General features: G+C 36.8%; 1 protein-coding gene across 2 annotated transcripts in view; it reads right to left on the bottom strand.

Moving 5' to 3' along the window:
- Positions 1–23,639, bottom strand: part of Dpyd (dihydropyrimidine dehydrogenase) — an 847,112-nt gene that overhangs the window by 334,395 nt on the left and 489,078 nt on the right. For both annotated transcript variants that reach the window (XM_028880091.2, XM_028880092.2), the window contains one exon: positions 13,864–14,028. In XM_028880091.2, the coding sequence (XP_028735924.1) occupies positions 13,864–14,028 (165 nt within the window). The remainder of the gene's footprint in view (positions 1–13,863; positions 14,029–23,639) is intronic.

Genomic DNA, 23,639 nt, shown 5'->3' with positions numbered 1-23,639 from the left:
CTGTTTCCAGCTCCCGATGCCTTGCCTTGATGGCTATGATGATGGACTGTAGATTTGAGTTGTGAGCTGAAATAAACACTTTTTCCCTTCAGATTCTTCTGCCAGGGTGTTTTATTATAGCAAAGGGAAAAAGAAATATGAAGACTAAGACAAGCATAATCTCTTCTTAATATATCTAGTGGAATTACCAATCTCATTCTGTGTGTTAGAAATCTACATCTCTTGTTTTTTTTTTTTTTTTGTTTAATTATTACTTCTGATGAGTCCTGATGAAGTTTTATTCTTTTTTGTTGACTCAATCCAGGCTTGTCTTCATCTAATTTTGCATTCTTCTTTACACTGATTCCCACAACACCATTGATCTTTAGTCTATCATTTAATTACTTACTTTAAGCTTAAGTAATTTTCCCTCCTAGTTTTGAAAGGTAGAATTTGAGGTCATTAATTCAGTATTTTCTTGCATTTCTCACTCTGGTGGTGTACTTTTCCTCATGAGTAATTCCTATATGGCATATGACAAATTTAGGCATATTTAAATTTTCATTTATTTCAAAATACTTTCTAATTTCATTTTTTTCTTGATACAAGATTTAAGAGTGTATTATTTCCCTTTAACTGTTTCAAAAAGATTCTTGTTTCAATTGTGAATTGATTTATTTTGTCATTGGAGTATATATTTTGTATGACTTGAATTATTCTAAAAGCATTAGGACTTCTTCCATGGACTAGAATATAGTCTATCTTTCTAAACTCTCTGACCATATTAAAAAAAGACTGTTTTATTACTACTGAGTGGTATGTTCCAAAAGTTTCAATTAGATAAGTTGGTTGATAGTAATCTTCAAATCTAATAGTTTCATTCTATAAATTACTGATATCAAGGTAATAGATATCGAAATATAGTTATAGGCTTTCTCATTTTTCCTGAAAGCTATATTGGTATTTTCTTCATGTATCTTTCAGCTATGTTATTATGAATATAAACAGTGCTGTTAGGGCCTATTATGGATAAATTGACCCTTTACCATGAGAACATGATCTTTTTGTTTGGTTGGTTCTGGTAATATGCTTCTTTTGGCATCTATTTTATCTATCATTAAAGAAATATTTTTGTTAAAGTTGACATTGAATATAATTTCAATGCCTTTGATATAAGTCATATTTGAATTTTGTACTTGAAACTATATCATAAAAATAGCTGGGTCTTGCTCTTATTTCTAGTCCTTAAATCTCTGATTTTTGATTGAGGTGCTTAGACTGTTTATGTTTTCAATGTGACGCTCAATGATGAGGCTTGATTCTATCATCTTGCTCTAAACTTGATTTCCCTCTTCCTTCCTCACTACCCCACTCTACTCCCCTTTCTTCTTCATATGTCTAAAATTACTTTACATTGATTTTACTTTTTAGATAGAGTCTCACATTGTAGCTCACACTGACTGGAACCCACTATGTATCCCAAGCTATCTTCAGACTCACAGTCATCCCCCTGACCCAGCTTTTCTGTGTTGAGATCATAGGCATGAGCCACTATACCTGACTTATCTGTGTTCTCTTTTCCTTTTATCTGTCTTCTTTTATAATGAGTGGATCATTTTATGTCTACTGTTAGCTTTTTATCTGTAATTCTTGATCTCTACTTCCTCCATCACTCTCTCCCTCCATCCTTCCCTTAACTCTCTGATTTTTCATTTCAATGTCTTTAAATTTGCTATTCTTTTGATATGCCTAATAAGTTGTTTATGACTTCCATCATATTTCTTACCTAATTCTCAGCAGTTTTTATCTTTGGAAGCTTAAATCTTTTATCTCTTAGCCTTTTGACCATTTGGAATATAATTTTAATAATAATTCTGTCTTGTCAGTTCTCAGATGGTTTATTGATTTTCCTTTGATTATAAGTAACATTTTCTTCTTTTCTTTTCTTTTCTTTCCTTTTCTTCTGAATGCCATTTATTGAAGGAGGGAGGAGGTCTTAAATACAGGCTTACAGCACAATGGGAGAACCCCAGAGGGCAGAAGTTTGATACTGATGTTTTACAATCTTGCATCTATGCTGTTAATGCCCATTATGCAGAATACACAGACAAGGAACTTCCCTTAAGCATTAAGAGGGTGGAAACCGGCAGGGAATTAGCATAGGGAGGATATCAAGGTCAATGTCAGCAAGCAAGGCAACAGTTACTCAAAACGGGGCAGGGCCCTACAGGTCCTCCTTTTGCTAGAAAATGAGCTTCTGACTTAAGTTGCATGGGACATCAACAGGTCACCTTACCAGTCATGGAGTTGCCTGCCCAGGCCACTTTTTACATAGCAAGTGAATTTTATTGGCTGTAAGTCACTATAAATTTTATCTTGGTTGGACTGGGTATTTCTATATTCCTCAAAATGTTTCCAAGTTTTGCTTTAAGTTGATAATTTGTGCCTATAACAAATAACTGCAATGCTCAATTGGGACCCTCCGTATGTTCTCTCCAATGTTTTCCACTGATGGGGCTTTCCAATTTGTTGCTATTCCCAAGTTTATGGAAACAAACAAATAAACAGCCCTTGATCTCTACTCCACTCAGTTCCTTTCTATAGACTGGTTAACTCACATGCACAAAATAGTTTATACTCTACTACACACTGTATGTGGGGACTCCTGTGTAAGATTCTGACACCTTTGTTCTCTTTGTCTTTCCTGTCTTTTTCTCTACCTTATGAATTCTACTCAATTTGTTCTTTGATCCCTCAGCTCTGTCTCAGTTCATTCCCAGAAACTTTCTGTAGCAGGGCAGAAATTTGTTTTTCATATTTCAGTGATGATTATTTTGACTGTCTTTATAATGTCATAATGTTCTGGGTCTTAAAACCCATTGTTATGTTTAATTTTTGTTGTTTCAGTTGGGAAAATAAACCAGGTTTTCATTATTCTACCTAGAAGCTTTCTTTTAGGAATCTGGAGACATCTATCTCAAGAAAATATTTGGCCACCACCACAGTCCCTCTGTACAGTTCTCACACTCCTAAATCAAAGCCTGTAAACCACAACAACCAGTCTACCTGGAAAGATGCCCCCAAAAGTTCAACAGTAGCAGTTTGATTCTAGGCTAACCAACAATTGTCTAATTAGGCTTAAAGCCCTCTCAGTAGCAGAAAAGCATGCCTGACACTATAACCTAGGCAAGTACTCATGGCTAAAAAGGCCCTAGTTCCAATAAGAGAACATATATTGTCATTTTCCCAACCCAGTATAATTTCTAACTATATTCTCAATATTTATCATTATTCCAAAAGATATGTATAGTTCTCAGCCCTCATCAAAGAAGCTGCTTTTTGTAGCAGCAGAGGCCACTACAGAGATCCATAAATGGTCAAAATGTAGAGAAATGACATGAGGTGTCCAGTTTCATTGGGACATCTACAACTTAAGACCTAAACATTAACATCAGAGAACACCGAGGAAGAGAGGGCAGAAGGATTGTAAGACTCAGAAGATCAGGACCCCTGCTGCTAGATAGCATCTTCAGACTTGTCATAGATGCTGTACCCATGAAATGTCAACAATATGACTACCGAAGTAAGACCTGAATAATAATGACAACACCAGTAGTCAAGCCAATATGGTTGTGATAATTTCCCAAGACCCAAGTTCTAGATGAATGGCTACTGAGAGATGGAGAATCAGTTTTCTTCAGGAAAGAGCCCTTTAATAGGTTATCCAGATGTATGTGTGTATTCGTGTGTGCACATGCTTATGCACCTGTGTACAAATAGATGCAAATATACACATATTTAAAGAAGAGGTCATGAATTTGAGAGGGGGTGAGATGGTGGTATTGGGAGGGCTTGGAAGGGGAAGTGAGAGAGAGGTAAAATGATATAAATATGGTATTCGTGCATATAATCCTCAAAACACTTAAAAAATAAGTTAAAAAATACTTAGATACAGAGAGTCAAAACCAATCCCATAGCCACAAGTTAGCTATATTACCCATTCTGGTTCAATCATCTTCACAATTTTTTGTATAGTTAAACACATTTTAATCCTTTTTTTTTTTTTTTTGGCTTCTGCATTTAGACTGGAAATACAGCTAACTGAAATTCTTTCAGTGTCATTTTAAAAGGAAGCTACATAAACAAATGAATAAATGGGAGGAACTCAAATGAGTACAATGAATGAAATATTAGACAGAAAATCCTGGATGACATAAGACATACAATTCTACTCATTTAGCTATTTACTTGAGACAGGGTCTCACTATGTAGCCTGGAGGGCTCAAACTTGAAATCCTCTCGCCTCAGCTAAGATTATAGGTATGTGTCACTAGGCTTGGCTCAGTCTTTAATTTCTTTTTATTTTGGTATCTATTTAAAAACAGCATTTTATTTTATTTTTTATTTTTTTATTATTAAGAAATTTTCTATTCATTTTACATCCCAACCACAGGTCCCCCTCTCCTACCACCCTCCACCCCCTACAACCCACCCCCATTTCCCTATCCTCCAAGGCAAGGCCTCCCATGGGGAGTCAGCAGAGCCTGGTACATTCAGTTGAGGCAGGTCCAAGCCCCTCCCCCTGCACCAAGGCTGTGTAAGTTTTCCCACCATAGGCATTGGGCTCCAAAAGGCCCAATCATGCGTGGTTTGTATTTCATATAAACCATCAGTTCAAATAATTTTTTTGAAAATAATTTTCACTATGTATCTTAAGTGCTGCAACTCTGCTCTTACCTTTGGCTTATCAAATATCTCTGGTAGAAGGTATCAAGAAAGAATATTAGATTGAACTGGAATAAAAGTTAATACAGAAAGTGTTTTATGGGCTATAACGCATAGTAGTGAATAATTGCAGTGTGTCAGAATGTCATTCATAATACCTGTTAGTCTTTCTAATGACCTCTGAGGATAAGCATTACTATTGCACAGGGGGTGACTCAGACTGAGAGTGTTGCTGAATGGCAAGTGAGGTGAAAGGCTGTTTCCATTCTGCCCTTGCTGACTGTGAGCTCTCTGCCTTTATCAACTCTAGGAAAGTCAGAACTGAGTTATGTGGGGATAACGGCTTGTGGATGACCCCCACTACTACTACAACTTGCGTCTATTTTGCAAACTAGATGGGCTTAAAAATCCAGTGAGATGCTGCTAATAGTTAATCCAAGGAAGGATTCATCCAGAAGTTAGGGGAAAGAGGGAGTCTGAGAAATACCCATATCCTCAGGAATTTATAAACAGTATTAAGAAATCACTGTGGTGTGAACAAGGGAACCATTTCCAAGGGACCCAGCAGCCTTTCCTTCAGCAGCTGCTCCAGTGGTTTCTTAATTTATTACTTTTTAATCAGCTTGTAGAAATGGGTAGAAACAGAAACTTGACAAGCTCGGAAAACTCCAGAGGGAACAAAGCTGGGAAAGAGTAGAGGGAAGCTTGAATGCCGATTGTGACTGTTCCACAACTTTTAACAGTCATTGCTGACCAGACAACAGATAGGTAGGTTCATCTGTTACTAAATTTCACTTTTTCTAGACAAGTTGATTGAGTTACAAAAGTCCCCCCTCCCAGTATTGAAAGGTAATTGTAATTTTTTTTAATGAGGCCTGCTTGTGATGAGCCAGCCTTTATGGAGCTTGTAAGGAGCCCTACGGAAGCTGCAGAACAATAGGTCTCCGAGGAAGAAGCAAGAAGCATCCTATTTGCTCAAATGCTATCTGCACTCTGACTCCATCTCCATCTGCCAGCATTTGTTCTCATGTCTGGATAGAGGATTTAACGTGAGGTCTGGTAACTACTCAAACCTCAGTCCAACTGAGTTGCTGATGTTATTTTCTGCAGGAGCAGATAAACTGCAGAGCAAAAGAACTGGGCTACCCAGGGTTTTGAGCAGGTACTAAAGCCATAGTAACTACTGTCTGATTACAGAGGTTCTTTGTTAGCTAAAAATACTTAGATTCTTTTTTGGAAAGTCTGTATTTGAGAGTGTACATTTGAGGGAGTAGTTGAGGAAAACTTGTAATAACATTGATTGTCATTTTCGTGTGTTATTTTTAATTCATTAATTATTATTTATGTGTATGTCTGAGTGCATATATGAGCTTCTGTCTAGGCAGTTGCCAGTGGAATTAGGTGTTAGATTCCCTGGAACTGAATTTACATATGATTGCGAGCCAGTGTGTGTGTGCTGGGAACTGAACCTTGGTCCTCTAGAAGAGCAGCCCCTATGCTTCCCCACTGAGCTCTTTCTCCAGCTCTCCCAGTTTCTTAGGTTACGTCGGACTGAAATAAAAATGTCACCCACTTTAGTGTGGTTCTCTGATGCTGTGATAAAAGACCACAATCCAAAGTAACTTGGGTAAGGAAAGGGTTTATTTCATTTACACTTTCATATCACAGTCTATCATTGAGAGAAGTTAGGGCAGGAACTCAACCAGGAACCTAGAGGTGAGAACTGAAGCATAACCATGGAGGAAAGTCGCATAGTGGTTGATGTCCCCTACTCCTGGGTAACTCAGATACCATTATTATACAACTCAGGAGGACCTAGAGCTGGTACTGCCCACAGTGGGCTGAGTCCTCACCCATCAATCATTACTCAAGAAAACACTCTACACACATGCCTACAGACAAATCTGGTAGAAGAAATTCCTCAGATGATGTTGCCTCTTCCCAGGTGACTCTAGATTATGTCAACTTGACAAAATAACAAACAAACACAAAACAACAGAACAAAGCAAAGCAGCAACCCTCTCCAAGATGTAATGTGGAAATTTCTAATTCTTCTGCCTCACCCACTAGCACTGGACAGGAACCTACCATCACTATCCCTCTTCTGATCACGTTTCAGAAATGTACCAGTATGTGAAGCTCAGCTCCAAATGAAAAGAAAATTATTTTAGTGAATAGTTCTAACAAAAGGAAGTTTCATATATCCAGGTCCACAAATAATTCTGTATGTAACACAATCATCTAGTGAGCTCCATGAAAAGTATTGACTGTTCACACACACACACACACACACACACACACACACACACACACACACACACACACATTGTGCCCATACCATGATTTCTGGAATGATTGAACTCAGGCAGGAGTTTCTTCAGTTCCCCAGCGATTCTGAAATGCACTTGAAATTAAATTCTAAGTCTAAGTTCCTCAGAATTCTTCCATTTGCAGGTATACATGGTATGAAAGTGGTTACGAGAACAAAGGGGACTTTCAGGAAGGAAGACAGAGAAGAGAAGGAAGGACAGGAGAAGGATTGAGAGAAACAGGCTCAATGTCTAATACATACTTGTTTAAAATTTTTAAAAAGTCGATTGTTAAAAATTATCACTGTAGCTTTTATCTTATTTTTACTTTACATGTTTGTGGTATATGTGTGTGCACACATACGTGGTGAGTGTGTTTACTTATACAAGGGTGTGTGGGATGTGGAGATCCATATCTGCTGTGGATATCGCTCTATATAAATAAAACACTTATGGCCAGTGACCAGACAGGAAGTATAGGCAGGACAAGGAGAGAGGAGAACTGGGGAAACAGGAGGAAGGAGGGAGAGACACTGCAGCCACAGCCAGGACAAGCAGCATGTAAAGATGCTGGTAAGCCACCACCAGCCACATGGCAAGGTATAGATTTATAAAAATGGGTTAATTTAAGATAAAAGAACAGTTACCAAGAAGCCTACCACGGCCATACAGTTTATAAGTAATATAAGCATCTGAGTGATTATTTTATACATGGATTGTGGGACTGCGGAACTTGGTGGAACCTGGAGAGAAGCCCTCCAGCAACAAATGGCGCCCAACGGCTTGAGTTTCCACCTTAAACCTGAAAATATTTAATAACCAATTCTAAACAGAGCCAAAACCAGGTTCCTGCTTCATGTCTCATAAGGGCAGCTAGACACCACAAAACGCGGGTTTGAACACTGGCAAGGTTCCTGGCATTTGAGTTTGACCAGTAGTATGGCGGTAATGAGGCATCTGCCAGCGGCACATTACGCTGTGTGGTAGATTTAGTCTTTACTAGTATTTTTAAAAAAAGGGGGGTTTCTGGGCTACACGCTGCTTTGATAAAACCGTAGACCCACTATTTCTGAGACTTGATGACTCACAGAACTGGCGGAAAATGCCATGTTGGTAAGCTGAAATGGGCGGAGCCAGCAGCCACAGTGCCATTTCAGTCTTAGAATACTGCAGTTTAAAGCAATAGATTCACAATACGTAGGCTTGAAAGAGACAAAAAAAGAGAAATTAATATAAAAAAAGCCACATAAAGATGAATATTACACAGACAATCTGGATTGTGTTGTCTTTGGGATTTTTAACTGCAAAAAAACATTTGATCAAAAAAGATGTTGAATTAAACCAATATGTATATTTTAAAGGTACCTTGACTTCAAAATTTGGATTTAAGGATATGTTGCTTTGGAAAAGAGGTTCTGCTTTTGTTTCCACAGAAAGCCAGAGGCTGTGGATTTCTTCCAGATTAAGATACATCAGGTTTCACCAGCCAAGACCCCCTAGAAGGTCTCCGATGACACCATGGCCCAAATGATCTAACATCCAGAGTGGTTGCAAGGCAACTGTTTCACACAATACAGCCTCATGGACTAACCAATAGGCCTAAAATTTTTTTTGCATCCCCATAAGATACAGCGCCCCCCTCCAGCAGGAAGTAGTAAGAGATGCTACGCCCAAATTCCCAAATATACCAAGCTGGCTTTAGAGGTGGAATTGGCTCACTCCCCCTCTAAACCCAGACATATTGCTTTTAAAAAAAATGGTTAAGAGATTCTTGTGTCCCAAATCAAAAGAGCCCTCTGGTGTGGGACAGAGAAAAACCAATATTTTTATTTAAAACAGGTTGATTATAAATATGATCTCTTTCTAAAAAAGAAAGGGGGATATGATATAGATGTATAGGAGGATATAGAGATGATAAGATAAAAGGGTAGATAAATGAACCTACTTTTAAAAAACAACTTGTTTAAAATGTTTTACATTGATATAGATTTTAGTTTATGTTTAAAATGTTTTACATTGGTATAAATTTATTTTATTGATACAAACTTGAAGTTAATTTTGTTATACTATATATATATATATATATATATATATATATATATATATATATATTTCTCTTCTTGTTTGAGGTATTATGTTTATGTAACTCATTTAAAATTGTAATGGATAATTAAAAAAAATATTAATAATTAGTCATCTATGATAATCATATTTGTAGCCATGTTAGTTAAGTCTTCTAGGTATACATAGATATATTTCAGATAAATAGGTAATCTTCAAACACTTCATAGACCTAGAGAATATGGCATTTAAATAACTTAGACTTCTGTTGACATGAGACACAATTGCTCCTGGCTGCGCCAATTTGATCTCGAGAGAATGTTGGGCTTCTAAGACATTTCCATTTGGAAGTTTGTCTTCTTGGCACAAAATGGCCTACTGGACAAAGAACTGCCCTTGCCTTGACGGCTGATAGTACGAATGCAATGCTGTCCTTTCTGGACAAGTGGGACACAAGGAAAGCGACCACTGTATTCTGCCAAGACAGGGTAAGATGGTCTTTCAGAATTCCTGCTTCTGAAAATGGTCTGTCAGATACTCTAGGTCTGTAGCCACTTTGAATGCACCAACAATGCTGAGAAACATTAGGTGACTGTCCAGGCTGCCACCTGTCTTGGTCTACTCTTGCAAGATTCCTGAAAGTTGCTTGCATCCATCTACCATTTCTCAGGTACCATTATGTTCCTTCTCAGGTCTTTGATGTGGTTAAAGACTAGATAGTTGTAATTTCCTCAGTTATGATAAAAGATAAGTTAGATATAAAACCTTAAACTCACAAATATAAGATAGATAGGACATCTTCTTTAATATTGTAACTGTAATTCTTGCTCATAATTGTTTTGTTATATGTAATTTTACCATGTTAAAGTTAAAACCTTCCTTTTTAAAAAAAAGAAGAAAAGGGGAAGTGCTGTGGATATTGCTCTATATAAATAAAACACTGATGGCCAGTGACCAGACAGGAAGTATAGGCGGGACAAGGAGAGAGGAGAATTGGGGAAACAGGAAGAAGGAGGGGAGACACCACCAGGACAAGCAACATGTAAAGACGCCAGTAAGCCACCAGCCACGTGGCAAGGTATAGATTTATAGAAATGGGTTAATTTAAGATAAAAAACAGTTAGCAAGAAGCCTGCCACGGCCATACAGTTTATAAGTAATATAAACATCTGAGTGTTTATTTTATACATGGATTGTGGGACTGCGGGGCTTGGTGGGACCTGGAGAGAAGCCCTCCAGCAACACATGTTAACAATCTTCCTCTATTGTTTTGTACCTTACTTTTTGAGGTAGGGGTCTCACTCAACCTAAGATGTCAATTAGCTAGAACAGATGTCCAGTGAGCAACTAGGATCAGCCTGTCTCCCCGTCATGGCCACCACAGCCCCAGTGCATGGGTTATACTTGCATGCTGCAATGCCTGGCTTCATGTGGATGCTGGAAACTGAACTCAGGTCCTCTTGCTTGCATAGTAAGCACTTTACCCAATAATCTACAACCCTTCCAGCCTCCTCCATCCTCTGTTTTCAGAATGTGTTTTGAACATTTCACTTTTACCTAGTCATGATCTTTCATAGCCTTAAGTATTCTGAATTATGCCTTTATTATTCAGAAAAGCAGAAGGGCTTAAATTTTTCCTTGGTGGAAGGAGTCTCTGGTACACATAGAAGATGAAGAATTTGCATTTAGAGGCTACTGGCCCATAACACCTCCAGGAATGAGGATAGAGATCAACTTCTTTAGCGTCGTTGTGAACTTAATTGTGTGCAGTGCATTTGCTGAGAAATAGTTTTCCAGCAATGAAGAAGAGGTAGTAGTGTATAGAAAGAATATTTACATAGTCATTGTCCCTCCTCTGTTAATGTCTCCTCAAAATCCTCATCCTGGTCTGGTCTGTATTTACCAGCAGATATTCACCACTGAATGTCTGCCTACCCCTAACTTCTAGTTGATCAGAATGATACAAGAGTATGTCTTTCCTTGCTAACTCAGTACATTCAGGCAAATCACGTTTATTTTTTTTTTCCCTTAAGCCTAAAATATGCCCGTTCTCAGCTTTTGTAATGCCAGTGAAAAGATTCACTTTAAACTGATTTCTGTAAGCCCTAATTATACAGTATATTTCATAATAAGCTTTGCAAAATCTCAGCTTACGAACAAAAACTCTGTTAGTAATAACTTGTCACTACAATGATCCGTGTGCCAAATTTAATTCACAGATAAATATAAAGGAAAATTTGGGAGTCAAGCAGGTCTAGCTTGAAGGTGGGCTCTATTACAGCTTGAGTTCAAATACCCCTCACATCACCTTCTGGAGCCTTCTTACCTTTCTATTCACAATGCTATGTAGCTGTCTCCTCTGGTTCATAAGCAGCTGTAGCCTCCCATCTGGAAACAGACCCTAGCTGCAGATATCAGCTGCCCATATCCCCTTGCACAATTTCTTTCTCAGAAAACTTTGCCCTTGCTTAGAAGCTGCCACAGTGGGTTGAATTATCCAATCCCTGTCATTAAAGGTGGCAGCCACGCACTTGAGAATGATGTGGGAAAACTCCAGTGAGAGTGATAATTAAAGTTGGAAAAAGAAGGGTCACCTCCTTTCACTCAGCTCATTGGGTTTGGCATCAGAATAATTCTGAAACAGTGGGGGAGACGTTCCTCTCAGCATGGTGGTATCTGGGTGCACACGTGCTCCTTCCGTGGGTTCAAATGAGAATGCCACTTTAATTGTGTTTAAAGTGTTATATTTGGTATGGGGAGTAAAAACGGTAAAAATGAGTTCTAAGAGTACAGAGAAAAGACTAATGAGTATAATCTAAATGGGGAAAGGATTGGGGGAAGTGTCATGCATTATTTTTTCAAACACACACAAAAGCATTATAAGAGAAGAACATTGTTGCCAGGGTAATCTAACGTTGAAAGGTGCCTCTTCTTTCTTCTTGACTGTGGGATCAGAAAGCCATGGGCTCCAACCCACATATTCCCTCCTTGACTGTCATTTCTCGGTGGCCATTGTTATCACAACTTATCCCTGCCTCAGAAAAAGCAGACAGAATCATGTGAGTTTAAGAAAGCTATGCTGGGCATTACTTTTTCAACAAAAATATTTTTGTTCAGTTGGTTGCTTGTTTATATCAGAAACACTAATTTCATTCAAAACTGAAGCAGTTTGAGGGAAAATCATAATTATTTCATATTGTTTTGTATGTTACATTAGAAAGTAATACTGAATTTTTAAGAGCAACATATGCAGTTATACTTAAGACACTAATATACAAAGGCATAGATGGTTAAAACAAAATTCAAGTTCAAATTTCAACTTTATGATAGATTTTTATATTAATTCATGAGCAAAATTCCTTACTTTCATATGCCTTGGTTTCCTCCACTCTGAACTTGAGCATGTAACAGTATCTATTTTATGATGATGTTGAAAGTTCCAACAAGTTTAAATTATACAAAGCTTTTTATAACAATGTCTGGCACAGAGTATGTGATATCTTAAGTACCTACCTACTATTGTGATGAAAATGAAATGTTCAGTACCTAGCAGAATATTCAGTACCAGAGACTTAGTTAGGGTACTTATTAATACTTTGTTTTTACAGTTGGTTCTCTTGTTTTTGGCTAGCTAAGGAAAAAATTCCTAAAAAGATATGGGTCCTTTAGGAAACAGACAGTTGGCATCTTTGTTGCAGAGACTTAACTGTATCACAGGAAAGATAATTGCAACATCAGGCTCCCAAACTTAGGAACATTTAATGAGCAGATGCTTAACATTTCTGGTGGTTCTCCATAGTTCCCTTCACATCTGAAGGACTGTTTTGAGGAAGATACATTATGCCTGTCCTATATGACTATATTTGGTTAAGGGTAAGAGAGAACGCAGAAGCAGCCAAGTTACCTGAAAGAACACTTCTTGATCTGCTGGGCAACATCATGCTTCCTTTGGAAGACTGATTTTTCAGGTTATAGGCAACCATTCATGAATTCCCTTGAACTCAAAAGTATTTAAATATTTAAAAATACATATCACAAGAGCACGCAACATGTGCTCTCTTTTGTCCCTGCAGAATAATCGTTTCTATAACATAAACAGACACACACTGCTGGATACTTCAGGCTCCATTCACCACAGCTCAATGAAAGAATAACAGAAATACAGAAGGGCAGACATTGGGACAGGGAGTGGGAGAATGAAGGGATCATACCAAGAATAACCTAAACTAGACTACTAAAGAGAAAATACTCTCTATTACAAATATGATTTTTATTGCAAGAATTCTGTGTAGTTCCTTAAAAATAAAGCTTTCTACAAAACAGTGAGTTCATTTAGTCTAAGGGTATTAAAATCATCTGGTAAATTATCTCCCACTGAAAAATATATAAATAACCTACATAAGATATTCTGTTTCAGTCTTAGCTTTATATTTAAAATGATTTATAGCCTGCAATTTCTCCCTAAGGTCATCACCTTCATAAATACCAGCCACATGTGATGAAAACCAACTCAATAAAATGGGTATTTCGTTCCTCTTTCTTCTGCTTATGTAGAGGCTTCTTCCCTGCACACAGTGCCCATTTATAACAAAGCCTCACATGGGGAGGGATTTTATGAGTTCTCCAGCTTTCTTTCTTTATCTTTCTATGCATCAGCCAAGCAACTGGCAGATTCTTTAATAAAATATATTATACTCATTAATATTTATAAGCCTATGAATTGGATGTTTAAATAAACATTCAGCAACTCATGCCCGCTCTCTTGTTTTAGATGTTAAATCACACTTACATTGTCCGGGAAGTCAGCCTTTAGTTCGGTGACACTGTGACACCAATATGCAGCTGTTTTCTCACTGATGAGCTCAATGTTGAGGAAAGAGCTTTGTCCAGGGCCATACATGGGGCCAGAAGTGGTCCCCCGGATGATTCTGGGCGAGACGTTTGTCACGATGTCCTAATGAAAGAGAAAACATATTGAGTATCTGTTCCACAAAGAAAACCTGCAATCTTTATTATGTACTCATTTCCATGTGACAATATTTTACCAAGTCTCTTCTCACGTTTTTCCAGATGAGGTTTTAACATACTTTAAATTACAGTTGAGCATATGCTATTTCCAAATGAAATGGTAGAATAAAAAATTTTCTAGCTTTTGCTAACTTCCTGCAGTTCTAAATTGTACATAGTAGAAAACAAAAACTATTTTAATTAAATAATTTCATGCTGGTTTGGGGTGTATATATTTTAGTTTGTTTGCAGTTTAAAAAAAATAAATAAACATTAGAATTCCATGTAGGTCTATGTAATCTAAGTAGCTCTAATCATTAACTCCAGTAAGAATTAATGTTTAAAGACAAAATGTATAATTTTCTTAAAATGTTATTTAAATGCAAATCAACCAGGAAAACATATTACTATTACTAGCTCATTAAACTTTAACACATATGCTAAAAAAATTAACTGGGTCAAATTACCTATATATATGTATAAATATGTATACATATGCACATAGATACATATATTCACATTTCTCTCTCTCTCTCTTTGTATATATATATATATTTGTGTGTAAGTGAGTATATGTACTCATATTCAGTGTGAAGATAGTTCCCCTTCCCAAGATTGAAATGAGGTTATCAATAACTTCCTGATAAATATAAACAGTGAAATTAACTTGCTTGTTAAGTGTAATTACCAATTCCAGGCTGCTTCTAAAGCAGTATTAGCAAAGAAGAATAACATTCTTCCATTACTTTAACTAAAAAGAAACAAAGAAGGAAAAAATGTTTCTTTTGCCAACTTCCAATTAAAATTAATTTTGAATAAAGGTCATTTAGTTAAGGATTTATCAGAATTAGTCTTTTAAGTACCCCTCCTCACCATCTTGTCATTTTTAGTGAGATAACATGAACCCCCATTAGTATATAGCAATTAAGGTCAATTTACATATTTTAATTAAGAACCACCCCATATAAAACAATTAGTGTAATAGGCATACTAACTGGATTTCATAACATTTGGACGTTTTTCCAACTAGATAGACAGGAAACCTTAATTAGCATTAATTAGTGCTGATCTGCATATGTTTGATAAGGCATACCCTTGCCACAAAAGATTATTTATTCCTGAATGTGCCAAATGCTACAGTTGCAGAGGATAAAAGGACTTTTCTTCACATTGCATGTTAATTTCTGTTAATTTACATTCACTTTTACATCCGAATTAGTATATTATAAAATAAATGGTATAAATGTTACAAAAAGCCTCCTTAAATATGTACATTTTAACTTATAGGAATCATGCCAGTTAAATTTTTACTAATTAAGCCATTCCATTTCTATTGTGTTTGTGCACAATATCACCAGCCTCGCTTTGATTTGCTGTTGAAAAACCCTGTTACACCATCATAAACGTTAAAATGACAAATAGAATCACTCCAGGAAGCTCTAGCAGACGGGTCAAATTTCCATCCTGGCAAATGCTTCAGTGTGTATGCAGCATCCCTGGGGGTGCCTCTGTGTCTCTCCAGGTAGGTGCTATTGTGCTGCCAGGGTTGGAAAAGACATTTCTGGAAATGTTTCCTTTGAATGACCCTGGTTTTCTGCTCTGTTCCAATTTTCAGATTTCACACTCTTTCATTGCTGAGGTCCTTCATCTTTTACCCACTATTCTAAATGTTTTCTCCTGCATAAATCCAACCCAGATAACAACCTGTTGCCGTGCAGAGTACCTAGCCAAGGAGGTGAACAGAGACTTAGTTCAAGTCATCGAGGTGAGTCAGGATAGACAGACTGGAAAGGAGTTACTTTAGAGTCTGGTTAAAGTCTTCTATGCACTGAGAGTCAAGAATTAAGTCCTGCATAATTGAAAAGTTGCTATGAAGTTTGCCTACAAAGAGGTGATATTAATTTTGCATATAGATAATTCAAATATTATAACAACAATAAACCATACTTAAGATCTAGCATATATGATTTCAAATATCACTTTTTTTAAAAAATAAAAAACTAGCTATAGGCCTGCACTCTTCTGGGAATCTGAGATAGAAAACTATGAACCTATTTTGAAGTAAGGACACATCTTAACCCCCTTGTAAAATCCTCTTGACCTAAGGCTTTACCTTATTATCACATGTAAACCTATCCAATGAACCTCAGAAAAGAAACTATTCTATGGTCTCATTTACCTGGAAAAAAATAGAATGGGAATGAGGAACACAGGAAGATAGAGAAGGAGAGTGAAAAGGAGAGAGGGAAAAGAGAGAGAGAGAGAGAGAGAGAGAGAGAGAGAGAGAGAGAGAGAGGTTTTTTCAAGCCCCCAATTAAATGCTCGATTTTATAAATTGCCTTGGTCATGATGTCCCTTCACAGCAATATAACAGTAATGAAGACCCTGTTGGGAATGTCTCTTCAGTCTAAGTCTAACTCTTCCATTTCCTTAATATAAACAATGAATTATAGCACTATAGATAGTACTATGTAGAATTTGTGAACTATGTGTGACTCAGTAACTTAACAAATTAAAAAAAAATATTTGCAGAATTGAATCAAAGTGACAAAATTATAACAGTCACCCAGTAATAGGTCAGTACTAAAAAAAATAGCTTGTTTTTCTCACATTGAGTTGTCCTTGCAACTAACTTGTCAAAAACTTCCTCTACAGATTGAGACATTTTAGATTTTTTTAAAAAGGGACAGATGAATGAAAATGGGTATCCAACAAATTATTGTTGGTTAGATGATTAGATTTAGAGTTTCAATAAATGAGCAATAATTTACTAAAGCTTTTGAAGAAGGAACACAAGAAATTGAGTATCATTTCATAAGAGAATTACTTACTTTAATTTTAATAGCTAAGGTATATTGATATTGATTAATGGAATTAATTGAATAAACATCGTCAGGAACACTTGGACTAGATATAAGTCTATTCTCTCTCTTTTTTTTATTGTTGAGAAATTTTCTATTCATTTTACATACCAACCACAGATCCCCCTTCTCCCTCTTCCCAACCCCCAAGTTCCTCCCCGCCCCCATTCCCACCTCCTCCAAGTCAAGGTCTCTTGTTGAGTCAGCAGAGCCCAGTACATTCAGTTGAGGCAGGTCCAAGCCCCTCCCCGCTGCATCAAGGCTGTGCAATTTTAGGGACTGGGCTCCACAAAGCCCGCTCATGCACTAGGGACAGATCCCAATCTCCCTGCTTGGGGACTCCACAAACAGTTCAAGCTAAACAACTGTCTCACATATCCAAAGGGCCTAGGACAGTCCTAGTACAGCCGGCTCCACAGCTATTGGTCCACAGTTCATGGATTTCCACTAATGTGGCTGGTCATCTCTGTACGTTTTCCCATCATGATCTTGATGTACCTTGCTTTAGAATCCCTACTCTCTCTCATCAATTAGATTCTATACAAAGAAGATAAACAACCATGGCCCCGATTTTCAGTGCATTAACAATGTTAAGATTTTTCAAAAACAGATGTTTATGGAGGAGGAAGTGTTAGGAGACATCCCAGTTTTATGTGCTAATGGAACCACCGTTATAAAACCAAGTGTTAATGCCCTCTTAGCCATTGTGATGATGATAGTGGTTTTTCAGCATTCATACAAAAATGGATGCTGAACATCCTGATTATATTTGTTTAAGTTCATTAACTTAACTTCTCTGGAATGAAAAAAGGATTATATTGTTCCCATGGCTACTCTTGAATAAAGACAATCACGATGGCCTCAAGAGCAGAAAAAGAAAACTTAGTCCTAAGAGATTAGACAGAGAACTAGGGTCCAATGGCATTGGACGACAATGAAAACTAAGATGACCAGGTTGAATCACAGCTGGATCTGCCACTATGGATACATTTTATGAATGGTGCTGAATGAAAAGAGCAGTCTACAAAAAATAAATACAGAATAGTCCACAGAAGGACAAGAACCACTAAATATATTGTTCAGTGATATACATCAATGTCATAAAATTGTAACCATAAGTACAGTATATTGTAAATGCAGAAGAGGGATACACAGAGATGGGTACACAGAGGAAAACAACTAATGGGGGGTGGAGAGTGGGGGAGAGCAGAGCAAACACAACTTTCTGAGGAAGAGATGATGCCCAACTTGTAGAACAGCAGAAAGAGAAATCTGTGTCCTGAGCTATGTGGTAGTGTAGTGGATGCTGTTATAACCTGTGAATTTTAATTTGTTAGTTTACCTGAAAATACATAACCTAAATCTAAGCTATCCTTTTCTTTGTTCAAAAAAGTTACACATGTAGTTCAGGCTACCTATGAATTTCCTATGTAGCAGAGGCTGGCCTAGAGCTGACCTTACTGCCTCTACCTTCCAAGTGCTGGGACTATAGACGTAAGTAACTACTACACACTTTATCTTTCCTTTTAAATTCCAAGATTATGCTGTGGGTTATTATTTAAGTATTTACTTGTTTTTGCTTAAAATAGTTAAGCTATTTGACTTCATAAATCAAAATTTCAAAAATAAAAAGCACCATAGGCCAAGTCACTTTCTGAAATATATTATTTTCTAGGTATGTAGGCTCTACAGCACATTTCTTCCATAACAGAAGAAAAATACTTTGTAAATTAGTCTAACAGCAAACACATTGTTACATAAGACTCCTCCAGTCTGTCTAGCAAGCCACCACCCTCAAGGGGAGCAAAAAGAAAATTCAGTACTGGCCCAGTCTCAAGCACAACTCTGTCTTTGAAAGAACTCTTTCCTCTCTTACTGTTTACTTTATGAATAAATATGCCAATATTTGATTACTTCTAAACATTATTATCAGAAAAAAATCTGATTGGTTTGACTGGCAAGACAGGTAAGATAAGAATCCTTTTTCAGTAAACCATCTTTTTTTTTCATCTGAGTCTCTTACGTAAATAGCCTTCAACATCTGAAATAGTAGCAGAATTTACTGGGTACAATAGTAACACTCTTCTACTTGGGAAACACAGAGAGAATAGTAATGTTATCTTAGAAATGTTAGGTAAATTATCAAAGCAGTGGTGCAGTTGTTACTTAGAAATATATAATTAAAAATGCAGGTATGTATAGTACAGACCTTTCACATATATCAGAGCTGATCGTCACTCTAACATCATGCTTGTAAGGATGAAAGACAGAAATTAGTCATTTTTCCTCGGTTGCACTGCCATTGAGCATCATAGATAAGACTAGCTCTCAGGTTTACATTGTAGAAGAGAATAATAATAGCAGTGACTGCTAATGCATGGTGTATGTAACAATGAATAGAATTTATTTCTTGTGAGAAAAGAAATCGATTTGAACATCTTATCTATTGAAAACTGGAGTGTGGTATACATACTTTAAGAGAAAGGAGTACTTCAAGAACATAAGGAAACAACCATACCTCAGGAAAATTTTCTCTCTTCTAATTGCTTCAATTTGCACATCCCCTCCTCTCCCTTTCTCTGTCTGTCTGTCTGTCTGTCTCTCTTTTCTTTAGCTCTCTCCTCTCCTTGTGCCCCATTTTTCTTCTTTACCCCAACTCTTTCCTTCTCCCAGAAGATATCCTCTGCCTCAGTATACATGGTGGACACAGAATGGGCTATGAGTTTACAGGTTACAGGTATAGCCTCTCCCTAAACAGGGGACTCTTTATTCCAAGCATTAACCCTTATTCTCAGGAAGAGTTAACTTGAACTGGATAGTCTTCTGCTTGGCTGCCCTCTCCTGTAGAGCAGAGTTAATTAAGGTCCATGTAGATGCTCAGTTCAGTTAATATGGAGAAACCTAGGAATGCACAAATAATGTGAGAGGAAACAACTAGGCTAGGATTCTCTAAATTCAAAACAAAAGCATGCCATACAGATATGGGTAGAATATAAGTAACTCAGAAAATGGATATAAAAGAAACAAAGTATTTACCTAGTAAAATGTAAATTATTCATAATCTCAAGTGCACTGTGATCATCGATAATCTAATTTTGGTGGAAAACATTTTGCAAAGTTAAAGTTCTAAGAACCTTTGAAAAACTGTCAGATTTCATACTAAACTGAGAAGTTGAGATTCACATGTGTCTTGTGCAAACATTGACTCAGAATGCTGGACTCAGTCTCAGGCTTGTGCTGGGCTGAATGAACAGACAGGGTCCATATGGAAGAGATAGTGGATGGAACAGGAAATGAAAACAGAATGAAAAGAAAAACTTTAGAATTTGAAAGTGCTTCAACAGGAGAACAATGAATGGAAAGCAATGACACTGAATATTGACCAGATACCTACATCTTGACCACCCTATCTTTATGCTTACCTGGCCACCTGTACAATTAATCATCTTAGAGAGTGGGCATCTTACATTATAGAAATGGAAAGCATCATAGTCTAATGTAGACTTTTATCTTTCCTCTTTTCATCAAACATATATACATATTTTTGTTTTTGTATTTGTCAATATGCACTCAAATGGCTTGTCTTTTGCTCTTTGACCTCATTTTTTTGATCTGGGTAATGATTTTTTCATAACAGAAATGCTGTGGGATAATAAGGGAAGTAATACAGCCAAGGTTGCTATTCAGAATCTGATAAATATGTATTAATTAATCAATTATTAATTGTCAGCTTCAGATACAGTAGTGAGAGTTTACATGTGAGTTACTTTTACTAATGTGAGAGTGTCAGCTAGGGATGCAATCAGCCATGAGGATGGGAGATGACATGGAGATGGGTGAGGTTGTAGAGAGTACCTAGTGACTATTTTAATAAGTTCAAACTTTTTCTGCAGGCTTGGAGACTCCATTGTGTTTTGTCTTCTGTGCAAGTTATTAATACCCATGGCTCACAGCAGCTGTGCATTTGCAGAGATAAGTTTCACATGAAACAGATGAAGAATTTTTTTCAGAGCTGATATCAGATGGATTAGAACGTGATTAATCAACAGACAGACTGATTAAATTATTGGGTTCACTGTTCAGATAAGAGGTTTTGGATACACTCTGCCAAACTATAATTAAGTTAGAAATTTCTGTTGGCCTGCTTTAAAGATGATCACATGGTATACTTTGAAGAAATCTTTTATGGCCCAGAAGAGCAGCTGTGGAGGTATAAGCATGAGTCAGTTCTTATAATTATTAATTACTTTCAAGTATTAGAGCAGAATTTTCATTGAAAATCATAAATATATTCCAGTATCTTTTAATGAAACTTGTATGCACCTTCTGGTTCTACTCTAGAAGCCACTACAAATAAAATGGCTATTAGTCAAGGGACTATGTTAAAGGATCAGATAGGATGACACCATTTCTGATACATGGTTAAAAAGATAGCAAGAGAATTTCCATGAAGTATTTCAAATAAGTATACTAGGATTTTTTTTAAGCACACAATCTAAATGCTAAAATATGGTCATTTCTGAGGTATCAGAAGACAAACAAACATAAAACCCGAAGCAGATCTCCTAGAATACAAAGCAGTTATGGAGTTCTGCATCTCCTTAGGTATTTTATCTATCTTTGATAGTCTCGAGACTGAGGTGAGATGGTTTATGAACACTGGTAAAAGGATAGTGTCAATTTGTTTGCTAGAAAAGGACCGCTAGGAGGTCAGGGATCCCTAGCAGCCTTTAATCGTGTTTAATAGCCAACAAGCTTGTCATAAGACTCCAAACCTGCCCATATTCCCAAGACTCAAGTCCTAGTCATGGTGTCTTTAGATGTAAGAAATAAAATCTAATGGTTACTTTTCAAGGATGGCTGGAGCCTGCCTAGGTCCTGCTACAAATGAATCAAAAGCACCAGATCCCACTACTAATATATGCTAGGGAAGCTACATGCCTCTCTCAACCTGAATTATGCTTCCCCTAACTAGAAAGTAGAATAAAAGTCACTAACCATCAACCTTGCCTGCAAGGCCATGTATATGATAAACTTTAAAAATAATCATAAAGTAAAAATGTAGAGATGAACCACACACAAGTTTTCATTGAGAAAAAGGTCAAAGAAAGGGAAGTTAGGACCTAGGTGATCTAGATTGTACTCTCCTGCTAATTCAGTAAAATGAAAGTTTGTGAGTTGGGGCTAAAGACTCTTTTCCACACTCAGTCAGAATGTCTGCCTTTCCCGGGCTGATGCATTTTACTACTCTGAATCTCTAGTGCTCTTATTATGAAACAATTATCTTTCTTTCCTCTTTAGGGAAGTAACAGAAGCAAAGTTGAGTTCTCTATTCATAAAGCATTTTACTCCAGGTTTCTGAAAATGTCTGTAAATAAATTTCGAAGGAATGTGAACTCACAAAGGAAGAAACCACTGAAGACACAGGTCAAAGGACAGCATGCAGGATAGCTAGCAGGAAACAGTAGGATACAAAATCTTGTCTACCGAAAAATATGTAGAGTAGGTTGGTCAGATTAAATGACAAATGTTTGACAAGCTTAAAAATAAAAGAGAAATAAACAAACTACCAAAGAATCAGATCCTTCCGAATTGTAAGTGAAGACTTGTAACTGCAACCGAAGATTTGTAATACAACCAAATAGAATTTCTAGTTAAAACAAAACAAAACAAAACAGTATTTGAGGGAAAGAGAATCTTAATTATTCAGGGTATCAATGGGAGGTAGGCACAGTCGAAAGAGACAAAAGGTATTGGTTAATTTGATTTTATAATTTGGGAACGTTGCCTGAGAGCAGCTCTAGCAAATGGAGTAAACACATGGTCAAGGGGTTTAAAGACATGCAAGGTTAAAAAAAAAAAAAAAGAATGAAAATTTTAGTTCAATGTCAATAGAGGATAATAGAGGAAGAGTAAAAATTGTTGAGTAGAAATTGTTACATAGTTCAAATAGTTGGTCAAAGACACGAGTCCTCAGATTCCAGATACCAATAAACAGAGAGCAATATCTTTGAAAAACCAGTGTCTAGACATCTAGTAGTAAATAAAGCACCCAAAGGAGAGAGATATGAGCTGAAATCTCTAGGAAAAGCTACACCCTTATTTAAAAGTCTACAAGGCTGATCAACTGATCATAATTGGCAGGACTGTGGATAGTAGGACACCCACTGGTCTAGAGTCAAAATTACCTTGGGCTCTGTTTAATTACCTTCACAGCCAATCATTGCTCACCCCTGTGTGCAACCTGACATACTTGTGGCTCTGAGAGTACTAACAGACCATTAGCTTCTATCAACTCAAAAGCCAAGAGAGGACCCAGGGCTTATAGCAGACACTTCAGTGGTGTATATTCCTTAATTGATGTTACTACGAGTATATTTTTTAAGTGACCTGAATTCTGACTTTCTTTTGTTCTGTACCTATAAAAACTTCATTGTTCTTACTGCACTGAATCATGGTACTAGGAGCAATCTGAATGTGTGCTCCAATTACCTCTTAATATCTTTGAAGTTAAGTTGTGATTTTGTATAATAGAAAATACTGAAAGAGGAGTTCAAGGTAAAAATAAATAAATAAATAAAAAGTTAGCTACAAAATAAAGCCATCTTAGTATCCAACCTCCAGTGGAAGCCCAAAGTACAACATTTTGTATAAAGGAGAAAGGTTAACTGAGAATTGTATAGTTTAGATAGCAATT

The sequence above is a fragment of the Peromyscus leucopus genome, chromosome 6 (genome assembly GCF_004664715.2).
Source record: "Peromyscus leucopus breed LL Stock chromosome 6, UCI_PerLeu_2.1, whole genome shotgun sequence".
Lineage (NCBI taxonomy): Eukaryota > Metazoa > Chordata > Mammalia > Rodentia > Cricetidae > Peromyscus > Peromyscus leucopus.
The sequence above is the reverse complement of the archived record's forward strand: the minus strand, read 5'-3'. Positions and strand labels throughout refer to the sequence as shown.